This window comes from Arvicola amphibius, chromosome 15, assembly GCF_903992535.2.
Source record: "Arvicola amphibius chromosome 15, mArvAmp1.2, whole genome shotgun sequence".
In the NCBI taxonomy this organism is placed as follows: Eukaryota; Metazoa; Chordata; class Mammalia; order Rodentia; family Cricetidae; genus Arvicola; species Arvicola amphibius.
Window position 1 is genome coordinate 35321265 of NC_052061.1, and position 20298 is coordinate 35341562.

Sequence of the window (20298 nt, forward strand, 5' to 3'; positions counted from 1 at the left end):
GGCAATGCAGGTACTACAGTGGATGGTGCTGGCAGCCATTATTTTTCTGCTCAATGTGCAAGGAAAAGGGAGTTTGACTCCAAGATTATTTGGATGCTGGGGAGAGGGGGACTGATGGGGAAGGCTGGATGAAGCTAGCAGGCTTGCAAAGGTGGAGCTGCTGGATGCAGCACTATGAACTTCAGAGATCCTGGGCATCTTCTAGGACAAGGAAAGAATCTCATCTCTTCAGGGGCAAACAGGACAGGCAGTGAAGACAACACTGGTCAAAGTGCTTTTGTTGCTTTGTTTTTTGAGACAGGGTCTCACTGTGTGGTCCTAACTGGCCTGGAACTTGCTTGATAGACCAGACTGGACTTGAACTCACAGAGATTTGCCTGTTTCTGCCTCTTAAGTGCTGGGATTAAAGTGCCACTATGCCCAGCCCACAGCGTTTTGGTGACGAGGTTTTTAAAGGTTATTGGGGGATACACAAGACGGCATCTCTTAGCCCAGGGAAACACTTTGTGTGTCAGAGCACATGTTACTCTACCAGAGACTCCTGGTGGCTGGAAGAACCTACCAAGGACTGGACCTTACCCAAGAGATGATGAACTGCCGGGCATATTGGTTGTTAGAGTAAATCCTCTCCCGCAAAAGGGGAATGAAGCCGACCAGGTCAAACTTGTTGCTTTCGGTCACAATGTCCTGTGGGTCAAAGCAGTGAGGGTTATGAATAACCAGAGCTTGGCCTGCTGTGCTGCTAGCCCTAGGCTGACTTGAGGGTCAGGGAACCATGAAGGGAAACGGCAGAACCAGGGCCGGGTAGGAGAGGTCCCTGGAAAATTGGTATTGTCACAGACTCAAAGGCAAACAAAAATGAAGGATGGTGAGGAGAGAAAAGTCAAGAGACCTAAATGAAAGGCAAAACCATATTCTGAAAAAAAGCCCAGCATCCTGTCATGGGAGGCTGGGGTGGAAGCTCAACTTCATTACTCTGGCTGGGGTATTAAGATAGAGGATTCTGGGCTGGAGAGATGGCTCAGCAGTTAAGAGCACTGGCTGCTGTTCTTGAGGACCTAGGTATAATTCTCAGCACCCACATGGCAGCTCACAACCAGCTGTAACTCTAGTTCCAGGGGATCTGATGCCCTCTGGTCATGTCTGTAGTGATCAGGCACATAGGTGGTGCACAAACATAAACGTAGGCAAAGCTATACACATAAAGCAATAAAATAAACCCCCCAAAACAGAAGATTTTCATTCAGGCAAAGCATCTATACATATAAAATAATAAGAGACACCCCCGCCCCCCCAAAAAAAACCCCAGAAGATTTTCATTTAGAGGGATAGCACAATTCTGAATTTTGACTGTGGTAGTGACACAGCTCTATAAACTTGTCATGGAAACTGCATACCAAGCAGTAAGCTTTAATACATATGCATGTACTATATGCATATATAAAATTTAAATGAGAAAAAAAAGCATCTTTGAATGCCAGAATTTCTGCTCTACACAGAAGAATAAATTCTAAAAATAAAAGGGACAAAGTAGAAATACCTTTAAGAGTCGGTCTAAGAGTTCAGATCCACTTTTCACATTGGGGTCTGGGTCAGCAGCCAACTATGAGGCACCAAAATAGAGAAAGAGGCAATGCTCAATCACAGTGAGAGGGAAGCCAATGGACTAAAGCCAACCAACAGCCAAGATCATGGTGCAGATTAGAACACCAAGTGGTGTCTTCCCCCAATACCTGACCCTGAGTCAGTGAACTACAGTGGAATTCCTGTTTGCTCAGGGACAACTCCCCTCCCCAGCCTGCAAGCTCTGCTGGGGTTCTCACGCCATGTTCTAACTGGGTCAGACAGTTGTTTCCATTGCTCCCAGGGCATTCCCATCTTAAAAGGCTTGGTTCCCTCCCAGGGCACTGAGGCAGCAGTGTGGGTGGCATTTAGAAATGTCTGTGTTGTTTATTCTGCAAGATTTACAGATTTTCTGGGACACTATACATTGCTGGGGAGGGCAACTCCTCCAGGCTGAGGGAAGGGCAATCCCAGCAGGGTGAGGGGTGGGAAACTTCAAAAATATGAGGGGAGTCAACCCCACCACAGTGAGAGGCATGAAGGAGAGCAATAGGGACCTTAAAGCTCTATGGGGGATTTTTTTTTTTTTTTAAATTTTGAGACAGGGTTTCTCTGTGTAACAGTCTGGCCGTCCTGGAACTCACACTGTAGACCAGGCTGGTCTCGAACTCAATGAGATCCGCCTGCCTCTACCTCCCGTGTGCTGGGATTAAAGGTGTGAGCCACCACCACCCAGCAAGGGGGATTATTTTTTTAGCATACCAGGGAGACTGTAATCACTGTCCTTACGAGGGACAGCCTGTGCAGTGGAGTCACCTTTATTACCTTTGTCTGGGAAGTCAGCACTTCTCAAACTACCAGCTTTTCTATAAATGTGTACAGCAGGCTGATACTGTCACAAAGTGCAATGAAGATGGACAGGGACATCAAGAATATACAGATAAAAGTCTATGAAAAATTAGATTCAGACAGTATGTGTCCCTTGTAGCAACATGCTTATCTGTTCTGCTTGCATCTGGGCAGTGCCCCAACCTCTTGGGGTCCTAGAAAGGCACGTTGGCTGGGTGGGCTGTTCCTAGCTTCATCAGAAGTTACCTTACTCAGTCCATCAAACAGAACGTTGAAGTGTGGCAGCACGGCACCCCGGGCCACTTTGACGATGTTGTAGAGGGCCTCGCAAGCGTAGTAGCGCAGCCTACTGTCTGCATCATTAAAGCAGGTCAGCACTGGTTCGATCAGTTCCTTCAGGTAGAGCCCTGAGTCCTGTAATGAGCAGGAGGACTAGTTAGTAGGGCTAGGCCCCTGTCTTTGCAGCCAACACTGTCAGTGTCTCTGAGGCCTGGTGCCTCAGAGATGCTCTGGTCATCCCAAGACAGACTCCCAGAAGTGGGACCACACTATGGGGACATGGCTGCAAGACCACAAAGCCATGTTTGCTAGTAGTATTATGTGTGGAAGAATCTTGATAAAATACAAGTCTGCAATGGCTATGCTGGGGCTCAGGTGGGAAGAGATCTAGACATCTCAGTCAGAAAGAAGTCCATTCCTGGTGTGTTTGTCCCTTAGGAGAAAACATACCTTGCCCAGGGCAATAGAGCAGGCAGCCAGGCCAATGAGGCCCCCTTTCCGACTGTGGGGGTGCTGTGACAGGGCAAACTCCTGAGACAGGGTCTGGATCACATGTTTGATTTGCATGGTGTTGTTCTGGGCCACAAAGTCCCGCACCAGCCTGGAGAGAGAGGAGAGAGGGGCTATGGGACAGGTGAAACCAGGCTGTCCCTGACTCCACAGAGATGACTTTTAAAAAGAGGACTGGGGCAGGTTCTGCTGCTGGCTGGGTCATATCTGTTGACTTACCCAGAGTTTTCAGTATTCCTTTATATATAATGCAGTGAGGAAAATGGGACTAGCTCACTTCTAGAAATCTGAGAATGTAAATTAATGTCTTACTAGAAATCAAAAATGCAATGCTTTTTTTTTTTTTTTTTAAGAAGGAGAGATGGCTCAGTGGTTAAGAGCATTGCCTGCTCTTCCAAAGGTCCTGAGTTCAATTCCTAGCAACCACATGGTGGCTCACAACCATCTGTAATGAGGTCTGGTGCCCTCTTCTGGTCTTCAGACAGAATACTGTATACATATACATAATAAGTAAATAAATAAATATTTAAAAAGAAAGAAAAAAGCTATTACCTATCTTTATCAAACACTTGCTCAGCTTTGCACTCTTGCAACCAAGGAGTCCTCAGCATCTGTGCTGAGGACACACAACTCCATCGGGCTCCAGTCCACAAAACACAAACACAGAGAACTGTAGCAAAATGGAGTAGTAATACCACAGAAGCAGAACATGCTGCCTACGTCCAGGACGCTGACAGAGTGGTCTCTAACAGGCATTTCCTATTTCCTAGGTAAAGAAAGCCAGGTGTATTAGTCCATTTTGCCTATTAAAATGAACCGCCAGAGCCGGAATACTTTGAAGAAAAGAGGTTTATCTAGCTCCCAGGTTACGAGCTTCACTGGTCCAGTGCAGGCCTCGGCTTGTGGTAAAGAAAGGCTCAGCAGGGAAGGAAGAAAGCACAGCCCTGTGGGAGCTGAGATTACAGATGGCTCAAGGGCTTTTAGGTGGGCGTTGTCAGGTCACAGGCCCTTACTCCAGAAGCAGCAGCCTGTAAGAAGGCTGGGAAAGAACAAATGCACTAAGGCTGTGTAGTTTCCCAAACAGGACAAACCAGCCAGGTGAAGCAAAGTTTCACCAGGCAGCCTGCAGTTTGGAACACACCCTGAGAAGAGCTCTGCAGACACAACAGAAAACAGCTGGAGCATTGGTGGTTCAGTGGTAGAATTCTCGCCTGCCACGCGGGAGGCCCGGGTTCGATTCCCGGCCAATGCAGAGCTGTTTTTTTTTTTTTTTTTTTTTGTGGTCCCTTTCTGGTCAGTTTCTTCAGAGAGATCCTGTCAAAGGAGCCAGGCTCCTCAACCACAGAAAGCCTGAAGCAGCCCAGTCTGGGACTGGGACTATAGATTACTGCTCAGAGTCCATGGAGAGCTGCTGGGTTCTTTAACAAGTACGACTGGCTGTAGGAGTCTGACTTCCTGGCTCCCACCTGAAAGGGGACTCCACAGCACTGCCTTTGGTCTGGGCCAGCCGCCAGCAGGAAGCAGTGTGAAAGCCGAGAGCGGGACCAAACAGTTCAACAGGCCCCACACGGCAGAGTGGAGGCTCACCCACAGTCTCCATGTGTTTTGCCGCTTACTGAGGAGGGAGTGGAGCTCTTCCCCATCTCAAGGCCCCAAGGCAAATCTACTTCACACAACCACACAAACCCATACCCGTCCTTTGCTCCCTCCTGCTCTGGAGCTAACTGCTCTTGTTGCAGCTGTGCTGATGTGGCAGAATCAGAAGCTGGGCTCATATTCAACATAGACTTAAGGAGGCCCAGGAACAGGGCTAAAGGGAGGTGCCACACAGCTGCAGACAGCTGGAGCATTGGTGGTTCAGTGGTAGAATTCTCGCCTGCCACGCGGGAGGCCCGGGTTCGATTCCCGGCCAATGCAGTAGCAACCTCTTTTAAATCTAAGAGATGAACATGAATACTTCATACTGCCTAATGAATGTTAAGTATAGTCATAAAATTGCTAATGACTTTGTTTTTGGCTTGATTTTTAAATGCTCTTGATGGAAAATCATAAAAAAATTCCACAAATATTCTGAACCATTGTATCCTGCTTGAAGCCTCAAGAACATGGGATTACACCACAGCCACTACGAGTCACTCTGCCTCCCCTTCCTGCCCAGAAGCTGAGTGAGTTCTGCTTTGCCTGGTACAAGCCACAGCAGCACCTGGAATGTGAGGACATCCTCCAGGTTTAAGCCAGGACCCAGAGGAGAGATCGTCTTCCTACCACAGTCATCCCTAAGTCTAGTGACTCTCCTGCCTCTTGCAGGTTCCTGGATATTCATGTAGGAGCTGGCGAGCACTCCTCCTAGATGACAGCCCTGCACAGACAGCCCTGGATTTGAAGGATGCTACCTATGCTGGGGTAGGTAGAGAAAACAGAGTCTTCCAGGATGACAGAACAAACTCATCAAGAAGAGGGAACAGGCAAGAGAGGAAGGCAAGAGAGCTGATGTCTAACAGGAGAAATGTGTTGTGGTCTCATGTAGGCTGGTATGGGAGAAAGTTCTGAAGCATGAGTAGCTGACAGGTATGATGGACGAGCATTTGGCTTGGTAGAAGCAAGGCCAAGGTTTGAAAGGTAGCTCCTAGTTAGCACTGCAAGACCAGGGTCTTTGCAAGGCCTGGCAAAGCAACCTGCATCTTCCTCTCTCTAGTGGCCACAAGGGAGCCACGGAAATTGGTCAGTAGGAGATGGCTGTTAGGAACCCGAGGAGTGATCTGCAGTTGTGGGTTGGGTGCTAGGAACCTGAAATGCAGTAAGGAAGCTCCAAAGACAGCACAGGCTCCCAGACCGACCTAATGGTAAAGGGGAATATGTGTGTGTGTGTGTGTGTGTAATGTGGTTTTGGTGCCAGAGTCACAACTTTCAATAACAACAGGGTGCTTTAAAGGAGGTGTAAAGTGGGGACAATTCCTGAGCTCAGTGACACCTTCCTCCTATGTTGGACACCAGCTGGGAGACTTACCAGGGCTCAATGTGGTCACCCCAGGTCACTACAAAGGTCACCCAGGCCATTTTAAAGACTGTTAAAGACATGCACAGGGCTCCTTACATTAACTGTGTAATTTTCTCCAGGCAAACAAGTGCTGACATGCAATTGTGCCCCCTGGAGGGGAAGCTTTTCTAACACCTTTTCATCAATATTACCAGCTCAGACAGCACAGGGGCCATCCTGGGGCCAGTCTTGTTCCAGGCGCACCCTTAGCAATCAAAACAGGCCACATGACCTCTCAAGCTCTCTGGCCTGCCATCTCCTCAGCATCACCTTCCACTACACTAGCCCCAGCATCCTGGGGTGCCTGCTCCTCTACCATTCAGGTCCACCCTCCTCATATGCCCTGCCTTCGGGCACCTCCTGGATTCCTTCCCTCTCATGGCCTACAAGAACCAACTAAGGGGCTAGTCCCAATGACCCCGCTCCTCCTCTGCATCCAGAAGCACTCAGTGACACAAGCGTCCTAATCGATGTCACCTCCTACCTCCATAGTGTTTCATTCTTTCCCGCAGCTCTAGGGCCAGCTGTGTGCAGATCAGTGTTATGCATCAGCAGCTGACCAATCAGAAAACATCTGCCAGTGGAGTCAGTCTGCAAAACCCGGCAGAGCTGATGGGAGCACAAGCTGTAGGCAAACATGGGCAAAGCCTTGCATTGCCATGTTGCTGGCATGGGAAAACCTGACCTGTGGGGTTAATTGGCGCAGCATCCGATGGTGCTGAGCTCTTCTAATCTTATCACAAGTTAGCATGAGCAAAGAGCAGCGTGCCTGTGATCTCAAAGCACACACTGAGAAGAGCCCAGCTCACTACAGCCATGGCTGGTGCCTGAAGACACACACACACACACACACACACACACACACACACACACACACACACACGGATGTGACCTGAAGTGATCCTGCTGAGGGGCAGCTGCACTCTAAGACTGTGCCCTCAGCCAGCCAGTGCCTTGGTCTCGTGGCTTCACAGGGAGGGTACAGAGAAGAAAAGCAACCACAAGGGAAGCAGAGTAAGTGAAGTTCAACAGCAGGTACCCCAGCTCCAGGCCTAGTCTTCTTCAAAGACTCTAGGTTGCCTCAGCTTTCATCTACAGCTTGGGAGACAGAGGTGGGGAGTCTTTGGCTGAACTCGTTTTTGAAGTTACTATCTGGCCCAGAGACTCCTGATCACGAATCCCTGGGGTCCTTTAATGACACAAAGACCTCAGGATTTACTGTTCTATACTCCGGAGAAGAGATGCTGCTACCGCCTGGTTTCCCCGCAAAGTGTTGAAAACGGTTCAATGAGTCAGTCCCCTAGTGCCACTGTGTCCTCTAGTGGTTTCTCAGAGTCTCTGCTTGCATACTGGACGTATGGGAGGCTGGCAGAGACACCCAAGGCAGGAGCCCCAAGACTGGCCAACACCAGGTTTAACAACTCCACGGTATCAAAGAGACTGCTACACTGATTACTCCCTTGGTAGAGGGAACTACAGATGGTAGAATACTTTTGCATTGCTTTCAGCAAAGAGAAAATTTGGGGCCACACTCTGCACTATACAGCGCTCTCTCTCTCTCTCTCTCTCTCTCTCTCTCTCTCTCTCTCTCTCTCTATATATATATATATATATATATATATATATATATATATATATATATATGTTGAGCCTGCATCGACACCTCTGGCCTCTGTAACAGTGTGGTGACAGTCACAGGCACTCATGCCCTGGTGTAGGCTTTAGAGGTCAGTTACTGTAGCTACCATCACGCTCAGCTTCTAGATCGGAACAACCCTAGGGGAAAAAGTCCATTTTCATGATCATAGGAGGTTTGAACCCTTGACATCAACAAAGTATGTCCTTTCAACTGCATCAGTTTTTCCCTCCTCTCTTGAGGCCACTGTAGCTGTGAATACATTCAGTGACGATTCTCTTGTGCAGACTCAGGCCCTCAGGTCTAACGGTGGCTTTTCTGTACATCATCCCCCACTGCTGAGGGTTCAGACATCCCTCAAGTCTCCTCCACGCACACAAGGAGTGCAGACGAGGCACATTCCCGAGATATTCTGAAATGAACCTGGAGAGCTGCTTTCTACTTTTTACTGTGAGGATAAGAGACGAATAAACACTGCTTGAGCACTAAGTCTGCTAGGCAGTGTGTGCCGGCTATTTACACAGTTTAGAAAATGCCTCTAGATGATCAAGCTGTGAGCAAAGAAACTGCAGGACATTTCCTTAATTAGTGATTGATGGGAAGGGACCAACCCACTATGGGTGGGAACACTTCTGGGCTCGTGGTCCTGGTTCTTTAATAAAGCAGGCTGAACAAGCCATGAGCAGCTTCCCTCCATGGCCTGTGAATCAGCTCCTGGTTTCTCCCTGTTTGATTTCCCGTCCTGACTCCCTCTGATGATGAACAGTGATAATGAAGCAGATGCCAAACACCTAGTCCTCCACCTGCTACTTCACCACAGCAATAATGGCCCTAATGAAGACAACCGGTGATCAAATTTAAACCTAAAACCTGCCACCCAGTCTGGTACTTACTCTTCAACCCAGTCTACAGCTGAGGAAACTAAGCGACACAAGGCCACACAGCTCTGTGAAATCACCACAAGAATTTCACTTTAAAAGGGAGAATCAGACAATGTGCAGCACATATTCTGCACTGCATGTGTTCATGTACCAGCACCACAGTCAAGTCAGAACCAGGAGATAATGCGTCCTACACACACCACCCAAACAACGCTCATCAAAAATCGCTGACCAAGTAGCCTGTCTCATTCTGGCTCTAAGGAAGCTACAAAGGTAAGCCCAGAGTCAACACTCATTCCTTTGTTAGGAAACTTACTGCCTAGACATGCGGCTGCCTTTTTAAATTTCCCCCCCTTGCAAATCCAATTCTGTCTCAGTTCTCCATATGTCATATGTACTCAGATGGCACATGCAGGCAGTGATTTCCCAAAGAGAATCTGGGTAAGTATATCTCCATCTGCTCCATAGAGTACTGGAGTAAGTTGGTTTCCATTTGCTTACACATCACCAGGAAACTGAATGGGAATGAACACATGCCTCTGAGGACAGGCCAAGGATCTTCTGACAAGGCCTGAGACTTAACTCACAAAACACATATTGAGTTGGGGGCAAGCTGGCAGTGCATATAATAAAAAATATGATATGCATGCATGAAACTATCAAGGATTAAAATATTGTTAAAAAAAAAACCTAAGGGCTGGAGAGTTCAGCAGTTAATACCACCTGGGGCTCTTCCAGAGGACCTGGGTTCAATTCCCAGCACTCAAATGGCAGCACATAGCTGTCTGTAACTCCAGTGCCAGGGAATCTGATATCCTCTTTTGGTTTCCATGGGCACTACACACGTGGTGCACAAGCACACATGCACATAAAACACTTATATACATAATACAAACAAAAAACCTAACACCCTTCCCCAACCAATATCACACCGAGTATCCACTGGATATGGCTGGGAGAAAGGAGAATTTTGATTTTAGGTGACAACAATTGTGACCATGGGTAAGTGCCCCCTCACACTGTAATGCTATAACACCTGTTTTCTTATTTCAAAGACAAGATAATCTACAAGCCATCCATTAGCTACTTGCAAGTATATAGCCAGTGGTTTTTAGCACATTCAGAGTTGTACAGCAAGTACCACAATAACTTTAAGGCATTTCCACAAGCTCTAGAGAAAATCTGTTCCCCCTTGGCTGTCACTCCCCTTCCTTTAGCTTTTCCCTCTCAACCTCTGGTAACCACAGTCCACTGTCTCTAAAGACATGGTACAAGGTACTTCTGGCCTTTTGTGACTTGCTGGCTTCTTTCACCCAGCATGGTTTCAAGGTAAATCCAAAAAAAGAAAGGTTCCAAATTCCGCCAATAGCCTCAAACCACTCTAGGACACGCCCAGGAACTGGAACTAAGCAAGTATCACTCAGAGCTATGGTCCCTAACTGTGCCTGGGCTCTCAAAGCACACAATATTAGTAGGCTTTTGGAATTTGAAGTGCAGATAAAATTGCACTTACTAGAGTTGCACGGCTGGTGGTGAAAGCTAAGCTCAGGAACACTAGAGAAACCATTATGTGGCCTTCCCAAGGCCAACAGTGGGGCAGAGCTGGCCTCCTCTCTACAGAGCCTGTCTGATTTGCTCCAATAACCACAGTGCCCTCTGTATCTCCCTCCTGTATTTGCCTCTCTAGGAGGGAACAGATCAGCATCTTACCAATCTTTTTATTAATACTGACCAATCATTGTGTTCCTTGAAACTGAAAGGCCATAAAACCCAAAGTGGGGACTGGGGATGTAGTGTATTTGGTAGAGTGCTTGCCTAGCATGCACAAAGCCCTGGATTCCATGCGCGGCACTACACAGATCAGGCATGATGATACATGCTTACAACTTCAGTACTTAGGAGGCTGAGGCAGAAGTTCAAGGTCATCTCTGACTGCACAAGGAGTTTGAGGTCAGCCTGGGCTACATGAAAATCTTTCTCAAAAAATCTTCTCAAAACAAACACAACCCAGAGCTGCCTGTCTAAAATCTCGAGTGCCTTTGTCTTTACGCCATCGTGGCAGCATGCTGACTGAGGCAGCGGAAGGACAGCTCTTCAGGGCCCGTGCCCAGCGGCTACCAAGAGGTGGCTAGACACTGGTCACACCACGCCAGCACAGTGGAACCAAGCATACCTTTTCTTGCACATTTAGCACCTGAGGATCTGCAGTAACCACAAAAGATCTCACCTCCCACAGGAACACCGAATGCAGTACTGGTAGTCATCTGAGCAGATGGACTCTAGAGAACTGAAAGCAGCAGCTAAGCCACTGCAGAGATGTCCAAGGATGAAGTTCATTATCCACATATCACCCTCTGAGTGGGGGAACCCACTGACAGGAGTGGGATTTCTGGCTTGGAGATAAGGTTTATACACCTAGCTTGTAGGGATGCCTTTTGGGACAGATAAACCCAGGTGGTACATCCAGGTTCTAGCTGTAAACCTGGGAAAGATGATTTAATAAGAAATCTCCACTTTCTCATCGGTGAAATGGATCAGCACACAATCTGGTTCATAAGGCAGTGAGAGGGGTGGGTGGACAATGGCTAAACACAGGGATGCTTCTCTACATCCTTCTGTGTCCCACTGCTACCTCAGGTGATGGAGCTTTACACACGAGTGATCTCAGGTTTCACCGAGCTCACTGATGACCATAGTGACTGAGTGCCTGGTATATTCCAACTGCACATGCGAGGTACTAGGCCCCAGAGTGCCTGTATGTGGAGAAAGGGTCCAGCCCCTAGAAGTGGGAGAAATGAATGGCTATTACTGAAGCTACTAGCTGTGGCTTTGTTATAGCAGCAGGGGCAGACTATTCTAACCCTATCTGTGCTCTTAGGGGTTTCTGAGAAAAGCTCAAGACACACTTACTATGGCTCAGCTTCCATTACTTCCCCTCACCTTCCACTCCACCCAATGGGCAGTTTCAGAGGAACTAGGGAAGCCTGAGACTACCGTCTCTTTGAAAAACACACAGCAATCTTCTAATCTGCCTTTGAGATTGAATCCTATTATCTGGAGCTGTGCTTTAAAGGGTCCGAATCACATCTCACTCTGGCTACGGAGCTCAGCTGGCATGAGGCTGTGGGCTTCCTGCCTGATCTAGGGAAGCCAGGGGCAAGCCTAATGGGTAGCCAGAACTTTGGCCTCTTCCTGAGAGACGGCATGATGTGAAGGTGGGTTCCTTCTTCCATAGAGCTCAAGGCCTTGGAGGGATCTAGAATATGTATGTATGGAGAGTTTCTAGACAAACACTGCATTGCTCACTGAGCTTTATCACCAGTGCCTCCCAGAGCTGTACCAGTTTTCTACTGGCTACTGTTACAAATCGCCAAAAACTTAGAGGCCTAAGACACAACTTATTATGGGTCTTACTAAGATAATCAAGGTATGGGCAAGTTCTTTATATTTTGGAGGCTCTAAGGATGCAATCTGTGGGTCAGGAGCCCTTTGGGGGGTCACAGATCAGATATCCTGCATACCAGATATTTATATTGCGATTCATAACAGTAGCAAAAATATAGTTTGGAAGTAGCAATGAAATAATTTTATGGCTGGAGGTCACCACAACAGGAGGAATTGCTATATAGGAAAATCCACAACCTTCTTGTCAGCTTCTAGACACCAACACTCTCTGGCTAGCTGCCCCTTAGAACTTCAAAGCCAGTGATGGCCGCTGGAATCTCTAATACTCTTCTTGGCCCCCTCTTTCACACTAAAGGATGCTGTGGTTACACTGGGTCCACCTGATCTAGGCTACTCTTCCCATTTTAAAGTCACCTGATTAGCAACTTTGTATCTGCTATTTTCCCCCATCCTCTGGCTCTAGGATGTGTAACCGGCATGTCCATGTCCAGGTACACCTGCATGTACATGTGCACGTGGAGGCTGGAAGCCAACATTGGGTATTTGTCTCTATCACAGGAAAGATAAGTACAACTGTAGTTTTTGGGACCAAGTCTTTCCATGAACCCGGAGCACATGGTTTCAGTTAGACAGACTGACCAAAAAGCCCAAGCCCCGGGCTTCTAGGTGCATTCTGCCACCCCAGGTTTAACGTAAGTGCTGGGGAAACAAATTCAGGTTCTCATGCTGGCATAGCAGGGGCTTTTCCCACTGTGGTATCTGAATGAGAAACATCCCCCACAGGTTTGCATACTAAACATTTCCTTGCCAGTGGTGGAGCTGCGGAACCTTTAGCAGGCAGAGCCTTGCTGGGAGGAAGTATGTCACTGGAGGGGCGCTCTCAAAGTTTACAGCCTTATCCCACTTGTGCTCTTTTTGCTTTATGTGAGTGGATGGGGATGGGATTTCCCACTTCCTTTTCCAGTCATGGGCTGTCATGTATCCCTGGCCATTATGGGCTTCCCCTCTGAAACTATAAACCAAAACAAACCCTTTCTTCCATAAGTTGATTTTGGCTCATGGTGTTTCACTGCAGCAACAGAACTAATGTTTCCACTGAGCCATTTCCTCAGGCTCATACCTGTTATCTTCATCACACAGTCACAGGTTCCAGGGATTAAGGTATCTCCTGGAGGCCATTATTCTGACAACCAAAAAGTAGCAAGAGCAGTACTGATATAAAACAATTAAAGTATTTAAAATAATTATGTAACAGCTGTTTGCACATTATGTAACAGTTGCAATGTGTCTAGTACTGCATTAACCACTTTGACGACATTAAATCAAATGCCCCAATAAATATCATTATTAGTTTGCAGATGAGGACACTGAAGTTAATTAATTTCTCAGGCTCACCTGACTAACTAGTGAACTGGCTGAAGCCCAGACACCAGGCTTTAGTGCTCTTACCCACTATTCCGTGTGGTCTCTTAAGAAACAGGGTACCTTGGAGGGGTCACTCACTTAACAGGACAAGCACATTCATTTCTGTAGCACATGAGCTGTCTACACTCCACAACTGCCAATGTTCTGACTTCTATGGGGTGTGTATGGAGCTTAATAGACTAGTTGGCTGACGATTAGTTTGACCAGGATTTTGATGAAGATATTTGATGAAGAATATATGCAAATATGGAATATGTATTCGGTACATACTAATATGTATAGAACAGAGGGTCTTTGAAGTTAGCACATGTCAAACTTTAACATGTGCAACAGTCATGCAGGGATCTTGTTTAAGTGTTCTAGTTCACTCTAGGAGGAAGCTAGAGTATCTTTTCAGTGTCCTTCTGCAAACCACTTGTGAGTAGTATAGTTCCTAGGCTAGAATGCTACTTTCCTATCAAAACAGTAAAGATAGCTAGGTGGTGATGGCGCACACCTTTAATCCCAGTACTCAGGAGACAGAGGCAGGTGGATCTCTGTAAGTCTGAGGCCAGCCTGGTCTTCAGAGTGATTTCCAGGTCAGCTAAGGCTACACAGAGAACTCTGTTTTGAATAATCAAAACAGTAAAGGTCTTCATTCTTGTGGACACATGTCAAATGCCACTAAACACTGTGCTAAGTGCAGAACATAAATTAACTGTCTCTGCTCTTAGGAGGTCATAGTCCCCTTAAGGCCCTAGGAAGTTTCTCTGAATTTTACAAATTCAGGACAGTGTCTAATACAAAACATTAATAACAAAGTCTCTACTGAACCACCTGCAGGGGATACTTAAGCAGACTGTGCTGGAAGCTGCGATGTTGTGATCGTCTCTGTTCAAGGATCTGGCAGATGACTCAGGCCAGGAGAAAAGTAGATATGACCGTAAAGCTGAGTGGGTGGACAAAACCGGTGTCAGTGTGCAACGGTCTGGATCGTAACCGTTTCTCCAAGGTCCGTGTATTCAAGGTGTACCCCCAGCCCGGCACTACTTGGAGATGTCAGGGTTTTAGAGCTGGGCTTTTGGAGGGTGTCCTTGAAGGGCTCCATCACAAACCCAAAAGCAACAGGGTCAGTTGGCCACAGATCACCCCATCCATTTAAATCTTTAGTGTTTGATATGGAAGGCTGATTAATATACAGTGCAACTTCACAAAGTCAACAGAACATGGACACACAACCATGCCTATACACCATTGTTGGGTCCCACTATTCAGCATGGCAATCCTGTTAAGACTTGCTAAGCACTGGAAAGAAAGGATGTAAACAGAAAGCTATATGAAAAGAGGTAGTTAAAAAAAAGTGGTGGCTGAGGAAAGAAACAGCTAAAATGGACATGCTGAGACTGCAGACGAATGGGAGGGTCTTCTTATCTAAGTCCAAAGACATTAGTCTAAGACAAAGCAGTTGTTCTCAACTGGTGTGATTTTGTACCTTCAAGGGACATTTGGCAATGCTTGAAGACAATTTGGGTAGTCACACTGATGGAGTACTACTGGCATCTAGTGGGTAAAGGGCAGAGGTACTGCTAAAAATCCTACAAGGCATAGAACTGCCCACTATAACCAAGAACTATGCATCCCTAAGTATCAACTACACCAAGGTTAAGAAACCTCTAGTAAAGAATCTATCCCAGGTCAATGAATGAGCGAGCACTACTCCATAGCTTAGGGCTGTCCAAGTGAGCAATGCGCAACGACAGAAATGTTTTCTATTCTGCACTGTGCAGCAGCAGTGGTTAGCTACTGAACATCTGGAATATGGGTAGTGAAACCGATTTTTTTTAAATTTAAAGTGAATATAACATTTTTACTAATTTACTACTTTTTTCTTGAGACTAGGTCTAGCTAATCTCAAACTGGTACAATATTTCTGCTTCAGCCTTCCAAATGCTAGAATTACAGGCCTGTGTCACCAGTCTGGCTATCTTAAATTTAAATAGATATACGCGGTCCTTTGTTACCATCTTGGTCATTTAAGCTCCTAAACTTTAATGCTTTTCTAGTTTCACAGGCTCCTTTTTTTTTTTTTTCACTCTCCTGAAACCACCTACTCATTCGACTGTCACTAAGTTTTGGCTGGGGGAAAAAGACTTCACGTGCTCACACACACATACTCGGCAAAACATTACTAATTGAACGTTCCCTATTTCTAACACCTGGAGACAAAGCAAAACATCAATGCACCATTACACACACGTATAATATTGCAGAAGAGAGGAGGATCAAATCTCCCCAATTACACTTGCAAGGAAGAGTGTTACAACTACAGATTAAACATGAAAATCCTCTGCACAGCGGATCATGCTTTGACCTGATTTCTACACTTGGCCACTTAACGGTCTCTCAGAAGCTGAAAAGAGCCGGCGGGGCAACATCACAAGCAAGTTCTCCACCCCTTCAGAGAGGCCACTCTCTGATCTTTCTGGCTTTGACTGAGGCCACATTGAGGATTCCCAGGGTGCCAGGCACTGTGATCAGTACTGCACACACGCATACGTTAAGTCAGTTCATTTTCACTGATGCTATTTGGGGCCGCCAGGAGATTAATGAACTTGGCAAAGGTAAGGCTCCTGGATTTCCCGCTCTAAAGCAATGTGCTAAGTGCTGAAATCTGAGAGGTCAATACAAAACCTTCGCCCGGGACAAGCAGAGCCGCTAGGCGCTGCATAGCCAGGGCGGGGTCCCAGTAGCTCTTACTTCTCGATTTCCAGCGCTGCCACTTTCCGCTTTTCATAGAGTTTATCATTGAGGGCCCGCACGATGTTGGGCGTGAGCGGCGCGAAATCCTTCTCTGGGTTCATGGTGGCAGTTCGTGCTGCGCCCGGGAGCTTCGAGACACCTTAGCCCGAGGCTGCCGGGGCCGCGCCAGGGCTAGGGGAGTGTGCGGCTCGTCGCGGACCCCGGAGCCCGCTCATGAGCTACACTGCCCTGGGTCCGCCTGCCTTGTCTTGTCGCCGCGCGCCGCCTCAGATATCCTGCCCAGACCCCTGCTCTCCCACGCGCTACCCGGACCGCCCCACCGCTCACGCGACCAGCTCCCGCCAGGCACCGGCAACGCTCACTGGGCCGCGGCCATGTTACTCGGGTCACGTGACGCCGCAGGCACTTCCGCCTTCCGTCGGCCGAGGGTTCCGCCCCCGCGGCCACGCCCCCGCGCGCTTTCGGCGGCGCATTGGCCACGCTCCTCAGGGCTCCGCCCCCTCCCCCGGTTCCGAGCAAGTGTACCAAGTGAGAGTGGAGAACAGGTGGTGGGAGCTTCAGACTTGCTGCCAGTTTATTGCAGAGCGGGCTTCTGGAAACGGAATTTACAGAGGGAGCCCAACTCTGTGTAATTTATGCATTAGTTCTTTAGACACTTAACACTCACTTTCACTTATGACAACGTTTCCATTATTCTATTTCCTAGCCATTTGTCTTTACATTGTGTGTGTGTGTGTGTGTGTGTGTGTGTGTGTGTGCTTGCACCAAGGTGCGTGTTTGGAGGTCAGAAGACAATTTGGGGGAGTTGGATGACCCCTTCCACCATGTGGGGGTCCCAGAATCGAACTCCTGTTGTCAGGTTTGGCGGTAGACATCTTTGTCCGCTGAATCATCCCTCCAATCCAATTATTATATTTGAGACAGGACCTCAAACTACCTATATAGCTGAGGATAGACTTGAACTCCCGATTCTCCGGCCTTCCCCTGCTGAGTGCAGGGATTACAGGCGTGCAGCACCACTGCTGATTTTATGTGGCGCTTTGTTTGGAATCCAGCGTTCTGAGCTACACCACGTGATTGTCCTTAAATCACTTTCTCAAATATACTCATATGTGTGCTCGCATGTGTATAGAGACCTGAGGTCTTCTATAGTTCTTATTTTTTTTCCCGCTCTGACTTCGAGACAAGGTCTCATGTGTCTTAGACTGGACTCAAGCTAAGCAGCTAAGGATAACTGTCTTGGCTAATTTTTATGTTAACTTGATACGTGCTAGAACCATCTCAGAGAAGGGATCCTCAACTGAGAAAATGCCTCAATACGATTGGGCTGTAGGCAAGCCTGTAGGGTATTTTCTTAATTAGGGATTATTGCGGGAGAGTGCAGACAATCGCAGGTGGGCCACCCTAGGGTTCAATAAGAAAGCAGGCTGAGCAAGATAAAAGGAACAAGCCAGTAAGCAACAGTCCTCTTGGCCTCTGCACATCAGCTCCTGCTTCCAGGTTCCTGCCTTGATCCCCCCCTCCGTGAAATAAGCTATAGGTGAAATAAAATTTTCACTCCCTAAGTTATTTTCGGTTATAATGTTTTAATACAGCAGTTAAAAACCTTAGTAAGATAATGACTAAAAACTTAATGATCCTCCAGCCTCCACCTCCTTAGTGTTGGGACTAAAGGTGTGTGCTGCCATATGGGGTTTATGTGGTGCTGAGGATTAAGCCAAAGGTGTTGTGCATGTCGGTCTACTAACTGAGCTGTTTCTCCAGCTCTGACTTTTGTGTGACAAGGTCTCTCAGTGAACTGGAAGCTCCTTGATTTGGCTAGGGTAGCTGGCCAGTGAGCCCAAGTGCTGGCTTGTCTCCACCTCCCCCAACCTCCCAGCACTGGAGTTAGACACCAGAGCTGCCCTACCAGGCTTTTAAGTGGGTACTAGGGATCTGGTCAGGTCTCCAGGCTCGTGTGGCTAAACACCCTACATGCTAAGCCATCTGGCAAGTCCTTCAAATCTATTACTTTAAAACAAATCTTAAGTTCTCACCTCAGCTTTACCTGTGCTCTAAAATAATAGATTCAAATAGTTCTATGTTTCCTAAGACATATTAAGATATTGGCCGTTTAAAAGTGGTATTATCTCTTAAATTTGGAATTACTAATTGTAACAGGCTCCCAGAGCTTGGTACAACTAGCTCCATAATGGAAGAACCATTCAGGCCATAAAACCCAGCATGTAGACAGCATCCCTTGCCAAAATAAAAACAAAGGCCTAATCCATCAAAGTCCATAGTTCTAGGAAAGTCTCTAAATGCACTGACCTTGCTTTCTGGCTTCTGTAGTTCTGCTTCTGGAGAACTGTTCTTGTTAACTGAGGTGGGTCAACCCAGGAGGTGGTTTTGTGCTTAAAAGCTCACCCCGAGGAAGGCTTGGGGTTACACTGGGATCTTGAGCAGCCAGTGTAGTCACTGGTCAGCTAATGAAGACTTCCTATTGGCTTAGACCTATGCCTGAATAGTCTTCTCTGGTGGACGCCCCATAACACTAACTGACCTGTGTGTGTCCATGCTCTGATGCCCAGGAGGGCTAGGTTATAGATAGCAGGCTCAAACTTGTTAAGGGCAGGTAGGTGTCTAGGAGGAATCATCAGGAAGCAGCTGTTTTGGGTGGAACAGAAATTGCATCTGTGTGATGATAAAATCGGGAGGGGTGGCTATAGAGTGATTAAAGAGGCAGGTAACAGGAGGATACATCCAAATTTAAGGAAGCTTTCAGGGTCAGGAACTTAGGAGCAGGAGGGTGAGCTTACCCTTGAGTCCAAGGAATGCTGCATTTGCTTTTAGATCCAGGATGCTACACCTTTAAACAAGTGAGAACACACGCAGAGCACACCGTGCACTTGAAAGTAGAGCATGGGCTTTAGCTCATAGGTCAGAGACATTGTGAGTGAGGGGTGTGGTAGGCAGAGCCCTTGAATGGGAAAACTCTTGTAAATACAACAAACTTCTCCAGAACCAGTGCATTCGAGAGCAGAAGAGATTTCGCCAGTGTAATTAAGGTCCATAACTGACGTTGACTTAATGGGGAGGGGGGTTATTGTGGGTGGAGCCGAGATAATCAGATGAGTCCTCAAAGTGGCCTAAAATTTGCCATGGGGAGATTCTCCTGATGGTCCCAGGGGTCATGTTATGAACAGTCTGTGATGGTAATGACGGTGGTCTCCAGCTGCTGAGAGCAGTCCCTGTCATCGATTGCCAAGAAAGTGTGATTCCATCCTTAAAACACAGGAAATGACTTGGACAGCACACGGGGGCACTCAGAGGCATATCTTTTCTTACTTGAGTCTTCACATGAAGACAAGGCTGGCCCTTGATCTAGCCTTGTAGACATGTGGACTGAGAACCCAGCTCAGGCCATGTGGACATTCGACCCGCAAACACCGAGAGAGAATAAACCCGTGTTGTTTTAAGCTTCTAGGCTGGTAACTGTGTATGACGTGTCCACAGCAAGCAAACACTGGGCCTAACCTAAAGCTCAAAATGTCATGGAGAAGTTAACCAACAAATTTCCATGTGTGTGTTTTATTCCCCATAGGGTTCTCACATGTGGCAAAAGCTCTCCCAGCACAGCCCAGTGAATGAAGGAAGTAGCCCCTTGAGCACCCCACCAGTATGAAAACCTTGACATGTAGATAGACTCAAGTCCTGGAAAACGTGTTGTCTGGTAGTTTCTTCCTTTTGCCTTGCATCAAGTACTTGTCCAGGACATTCCGAAATGCCGAGCAAAGTTTATATATTCAGGGTTCGATGATGGTTGATAAGAATGAAAAAAAAATTAAGCCAAGGTAATGGGCTAATTTTGGTCTGTTTTCTACAGTGTGAGTTCACATCAGGTGAACCTATGTCTAGTAGACTATTTCACCCGTCTTTACTGTTTGGGGTTGGCTCCTTCGGAAAGGTGAACTGAATTTCCCAAGGGCCACACT

At 47.2% G+C, this 20298-nt stretch overlaps 1 protein-coding gene and 2 non-coding genes across 3 annotated transcripts in view; 2 read left to right on the forward strand and 1 right to left on the reverse strand.

Annotated features, from left to right (window-relative positions):
- Positions 1-16714, reverse strand: part of Vac14 (VAC14 component of PIKFYVE complex) — a 115281-nt gene extending 98567 nt beyond the window's left edge. The window contains exons 1-5 of the mRNA XM_038313171.2: positions 16322-16714; positions 3142-3292; positions 2659-2826; positions 1541-1603; positions 580-687 (exon numbers count right to left, since the gene is read on the reverse strand). Of these exons, the coding sequence (XP_038169099.1) occupies positions 580-687; positions 1541-1603; positions 2659-2826; positions 3142-3292; positions 16322-16425 (594 nt within the window). The 5' untranslated portion in view covers positions 16426-16714. The remainder of the gene's footprint in view (positions 1-579; positions 688-1540; positions 1604-2658; positions 2827-3141; positions 3293-16321) is intronic.
- Positions 4383-4453, forward strand: Trnag-gcc. The gene has a single exon. It is a non-coding gene; the product is annotated as a tRNA-Gly (tRNA).
- Trnag-gcc lies at positions 5048-5118 on the forward strand. Its single transcript has one exon. It is a non-coding gene; the product is annotated as a tRNA-Gly (tRNA).
- Positions 16715-20298: the final 3584 nt, after the last annotated feature.